Raw genomic sequence first — 6,000 nt, 5'->3', positions numbered from 1 at the left:
AGGTAGTTTGCGCTTTCTGTAAATGGAACATTCTCTCCACCCAAGGAGACAGTTTCCACTGTGAGCAACTTGTATCTTCTGCTGAAAAGAACTACTTCTGTATTGCACGGATTTATACCCAGACCACTTTCGGTAGCCCACTTTGCTGTTGCACTCTTATAGTGCTGGGAAACTTTCCCCTAACCGCAATTGCCACGTCATCAGCATACTCGACCACTTTTACACATTTTTCTTCCAAAGACAATAATATATTGTTAATAGCTATACTCCAAAGTAGAGGAGACAGTACACCTCCTTGAGGAGTTCCTCTGCTGACCCATCTTTTTAAATCCACATGTCCCAAGCCTGTCGTAACGCATCGTTTAGTAAGTAACTTGTTAAAAATCTTTCTTACGGTAAAGTTGATGCCTAGAAACTCCAACTCCTTCATGATTGACGTCGGTTTTACATTATTGAAAGCACCTTCAATGTCAAGAAATGCTATCATGATATATTCCTTGACAGCGAGAGAACCCTCTATGCAGCCGACTAGGTAGTGAAGGTCTGTTTTAGCGGATTTGCCTTTGCTATATCCATACTGCTGCCGCGACAGGCGGCTGCCGCGACAGGCGGGTCGGCTCAGACACAACTTCCCTAATGGCCTCCGACGAATGCATATCAGTGACAACCACTTCTGGCGCCACGTTGTTCGTTGGAGAATTTCCCGGGAAATGTGTATCAACGAGTAGTTCTTGTGTTTCCTCACTACACATTGTCCATACATTCTCTGACTTCCGGATATACCCCACTGTAATAGGTCTCGGGGACAGAATCTTCCTTAGCCTAGAGGCCTCAGATGTATCCACCACGGAGCTGCAGAATTATACCCAGGATTTGTTTTGAGCGTTTCTAAGCTTGCCCTTATATTTTCTTAGCACAGCCTTACATATATCCCAATCGTGTGGTGCTCTTGTGGCTTTTGCTCTGTTGAAGAGTTTTCTGCAGTCCTCCCTTAGACCAACCGGCTCTGGGGTCCACAATGGCGGTCGCTGTTTGCCCCTTGGCTTGGCACTAGGGCATGCTGACACAAGCGAGTCATTCAGTGCCTTCGTGATCCGCTTGACCACTATGTCTATATCCTCCGTAGTTTCCACTTTTTTTCTAGTCTAGAAGGGATAGGGGTGCAGAATTTGTGCCGAAATTTATCCTAATCCGTCTTTCTTCTGTTGAGCCGAGGGACCAAAGTTTGTCCCATTAGCCGAACTCAGATTAGCCTTCCAAGCGCCTCAATCTTCTGCGCTCCTTCTATAATCAAATGCAAACGTTGCCCATGAACATTCCACTAAAGAACAGGGGCAAACTTCTCACCTATTAATGAGTGCAGTCCGATTTAAATTTAAGCTCAATGATTAGGGGCCTCCTTTTTATAGCCGAGTCCGAACGGCGTGCAGCAGTGCGACACCTCTTTGGAGAGAATTTTTACATGGCATATTACCTCACAAATGTTGCCAGCATTAGAGGAAAGCGGTGTTGAGAGGAAAGCCACCGCTGAAAATTTTTTCTGATGGTCTCGCCAGTATACGAACCCAGGCGTTCAGCGTCATAGGCGGGCATGCTACGCTACGGTGGCCTCCCCTTCTGTAATCTATGACACCAAGTTTCGAGGTGTCTCCCACCACTTGATCTTTCCATCGGGCAAGCTGTGTTCTACTGTTAAGTCACTCTCGAACACCGGTAGACGGGATGACAGGACCTCAGTCACTTCTGGCGAAATAACCGTGACTGATCCGAAGAGATGCGCCAGGTTGTTCAAACGTCAATTTATAGTGCATCCCGAGAGTGACAGGACAAGGAGGAGAACTATTCGCCGTATTCGTGGTCTCCGAGCCGATGAACAGCCATCACAATTTACCGTGGGCGAAGTTAGTTAAATGTCATCCTAGACGCCAAATCATCTAAGGCGTTGGGCCCCGACGGAATTTCTACATTGATGTTGAATAATCTGGATTCAACTGGAGTTGAGTACCTTACTACTGCCCTCAACCTGTCTTTGAACACTCTTATAGTTCCCGCTGTCTGGAAAATGCGCAGAGTGATCCCGCTGCTGAAGCCTGGAAAGGACCCGAGTTTGGGGAAGTCGTACAGACCGATCTCCCTTCTCTCACCAGTGGCAAAGACGCTTGAGGCATTACTCCTTCCGAGCCTCGCAGGAGAATTTCCATTCGACGAGCATCAACATGGATTTCTAAGACTGCACAGCACAACAACAGCCTTGCATGCCACATTTGCCGTGGCTTCAATCAGCCCAGGCCATGTGATAGGACGATCCTCGTGGCACTGGACGCTGGGTCGCGAATTATCTGTGTGGTCGCCAGTCATTTGTGGAATTTAGGGATAAGAAATCGAAGTATGTCCCGATTGTAACCAGGGACTGCACGATACACATCACCTGTTTAACTGCCAGGCCTGACCCACTCGACTCAGATCCAGGACAGACTCAGGTCTTGACACTCAATAGAATCTAGCAGACGAAAGATAGAACACAATAAACTGTTACAACAACAACTATTGTACTGATAATTAGCCAGATGATAAGCTGATGATTAGCCGGACTGGAGCTTAGAGATCAACACTATTGTACTGATGATTAGCCCTGCCCGCTATGAAACGTCTGCAATGGGAGGTGTTGCCTGCGATCAAATCAATCTTTTATCTGGCAATTTTTTCTTTGCTGTAATTAATAAAAAATCCTTCGTTTCTTGTGATTTTCCAACCCTTGGTAAAACTCGCTCGACCCTCCCACTTTGTTAAGGATAGCGTAAAGAAATTAAGTAATGTAGTTTTTATTACTGGTCTTACAAATATATGTTAATGCTAATAAACCTTAAAGTATTGTTATGAAATATTAGATGATTTTATTCAGAAGATTTCTCTATGATTTCAGTTCATCACTTTTTCGCTGTAATTGACATTTTTGATATATCATATCGTTATGATCGGTCGACCAAGCAAAGTACATGTAAGATGTCAGCATAACAGCAAGCAATAGTCGATCTAAAGTCATAAGATTACTGGCCCATAATATGACAGACAAACCCACAAAGGAGGGATGTCTAACATGTGTATATAGGTGTCTTAATTCGAATGATTTATAGGCCAATGGTTGAGCATAGGATTTCATGTCATAATAAGGCTAAAAACAAAGGTAAGTACAAATAAAAACGTCATAGATCTTAATCCATTTATATGTAGACCTACTTGTTTAATGCCCATAAGCTCCGGTAGGTCCATAATAATGCTACCTCCACAAATCACCATCCAAGCAAATGCATGTAGTAAAGTAAATAGCCACCACATCCATTTATTGGCTTCAACATCAACTTGCCACAAGATTATCGACGAGGCTGTGACCCAATTTCTGATCAAATACTGAAATAAATGAAATTAAAAAAATTTTATGCTAGTATTAAATATTAATGTTTGTGTGTGTTTTCATCGATTTTGTTGATTTGCGTACTAACTTACATGCAAGCAGGCAGATGATGTCAGACTATAAATAGCTCGTTCTGCTGTAGACAATCCCAAAGACTGTACCACTTTTTTAATTACTGCTGACTTCATAAAACTATGTTGAAATATGAAAAGCATCAAATAAAGGGTGTTGAAAACTATAGGGCCATATGCGGTTTCCAAGCGGCTTGTGTTGTCCAGCAAATGGAAAACCCAGGTGTATATTTTCGAGGTTTTTCTAGGCGCAGAGAGGAACTGTATTAGTTGTGTTACCACATAAATGGTATAGACAAAAGACGCCAAGGAGAGTAGCAAAACGAGGTATTGTTTAACAGAAGCCATATTCCGCTTAAATAACGCTGACTCTGTATCATAAAATGTTGTTGATGTTCTGTTTATGTTGGTCTGTTCCTGCGTCGATTTTTAAAACTCCAATAATTGGTCTTCAAGCCAAATTGATACACTAGCCCAGCTGAAGGAATTTTCCAATTTCAGAGTTGTACCCAAGACGTATTTATTAAGGTGGCCGCATCAGCACAGCTGATGGAATTTGATATGTCAAATCATTTTTGCATTCAAATTTAAACTTCGAAATAAATGTTTATAAATTGATTTTTGTTTTTGCTGCTGTCTTGGTTCTTAAACTTAGGTTTGAGGTTGTTAGATGCATTCCATTATCTAGGTACGCTATCAGCTTCATCAATCAATTGCTATTAGCTTCATTCAGGAAACTTAGGTTTATTGCGTCGCCCCCAGGATTCACTAATAGAAGGTTAGGTCACATGCAAAAACACAAAGTGGATAGGCCCCATAAACATCATTAAGGATGTCAAATCTGACGATTGAAAATGTCATCATATAGGAGAAAACGTAAACAAAGAATGAATGTAAAAAGGTCCCAGAATTCACTGAATAAGGTTAAGCCAAGCGATCAGCCGATATACTTTTTTTTTAATATTTGGCAGTACTTGGCATTGTGGATGTCAACTTGTTCTCTTTTTACATTCATTCTTTGTTTACGTTTTCTCCTATATGATGACATTTTCAATCGTCAGATTTGACATCCTTAATGATGTTTATGGGGCCTATCCACTTTGTGTTTTTGCATGTGACCTAACCTTCTATTAGTGAATCCTGGGCTTAACCTTATTCAGTGAATCCTGCGTCGCCCCCGAAATTGATTTAAAAAGTTCTGTAGAAAAAAGACAAAATTTACGGCGGTACAATGTCAGATATTAGAATGCAGAAGATAAGGAGCCAACATGAATGACAATAATGGGGGCCAGGCGGGCTGAAGAAATTCCCTCCAATCCCATTACAAGCCCCTATTGCAGTCAAAATGGCGAAAGGGCTATGTGCGTGGAAATAATGTAGACAGGAAAAAAGGAGTTTATTTAGCCATAATAATAATAATAATAGGTATACAACCGTCAACCACCTCGATTTTGAAGTCTTGACATTGCAATTGTTTGTTAGAAGCCCAACAGTAGTGAGCTCCACCCCATCTAGGAGAGGTCCCCTGAACACACCAAATTACTTAATGTTGTTGAATAACACCAACTTTATCTTTTAGGGATTGACCAATATTGGAACCATACTATATGTTCTCTGAACGGCCACACACCAAGGTGAAAACGTCATCTTCGTAGCTAAAAAATTTTAGCCCCCTCTTTTTCGAATGACCTAAAAATCCCACAATTACCCAAGAGCCCCAAGAGGGTTACAAAAACCGTCCTTGAGCTCTAGTCACAATATTCATACTGGAGCTCTTTACTAGTGGTACGCTTATTATTCTGCTCATCAACATCTTATGAACTCAATTCAGGAGGAATCCTCATGTCCACCAGAGGGTCATGCATTTGACACATGTGATGTGTGGTCCCTGGTTATAATAGCGACAAACGTCTATGATGTTGGAATAATTCCCAGCCCCATTGAGTTTGAGCTGGACTATAACAACCTAGTGAACACTATTTAAACATGCCATCTTGATGGTTTTTTCTGGAGCTAATAGGAATTTTGAACATTTTTAAATTTGTTTTTTTTTCTGTTTGACACTCAAAAATTAATAAACTTTCTCCTTGTTCTGATTGGTCGAAGCAAATTTGCCGAAAAATTTAAATGTCACGGCGAATTTAATTTTCTTCGCCCTGTTTACGAATTTTGACATATCAAGTTCCCAAAAAAAGATGCTTTGTTGTATCAATTCGTTGATGCGACCACCTTATAAATATACCTTGGTTGTACCCAAGATATATTCAGTTACAGGTAGTGGCGGTTGCCCAACAACAAAATATTGAGTGCACTATCTCTCAAAATCAGTGATTAGTGCAACTCTAATTTTGTGTATGCAACAAGTTCGCGCCATTTTTCGGTGTTTGTGTATTATGTTTCTTAACTATAATACGCACACACACAACCAAAACTCGTCGACAGAGAAAAATTTTACTCAGCCGCGAGAAAAATTTTACTCAGCTGCTTACGGAACACTACCTGGTAATTATGTCATGG

At 41.3% G+C, this 6,000-nt stretch overlaps 1 protein-coding gene across 1 annotated transcript; it reads right to left on the bottom strand.

Moving 5' to 3' along the window:
- Positions 1-2,806: 2,806 nt before the first annotated feature.
- LOC106085454 (nurim homolog) lies at positions 2,807-3,991 on the bottom strand. Its single transcript, XM_013249708.2, has 3 exons — positions 3,505-3,991; positions 3,238-3,408; positions 2,807-3,172 (listed from the first exon to the last, which is right to left on the bottom strand). Exons 1-3 carry the CDS (start codon positions 3,829-3,831, stop codon positions 2,912-2,914), a joined length of 759 nt encoding a protein of 252 aa, XP_013105162.2. The 5' UTR covers positions 3,832-3,991; the 3' UTR covers positions 2,807-2,911.
- Between the last annotated feature and the right edge of the window lie 2,009 nt (positions 3,992-6,000).

Source organism: Stomoxys calcitrans, chromosome 1 (genome assembly GCF_963082655.1).
Source record: "Stomoxys calcitrans chromosome 1, idStoCalc2.1, whole genome shotgun sequence".
NCBI lineage: Eukaryota > Metazoa > Arthropoda > Insecta > Diptera > Muscidae > Stomoxys > Stomoxys calcitrans.
The sequence above is the reverse complement of the archived record's forward strand: the minus strand, read 5'-3'. Positions and strand labels throughout refer to the sequence as shown.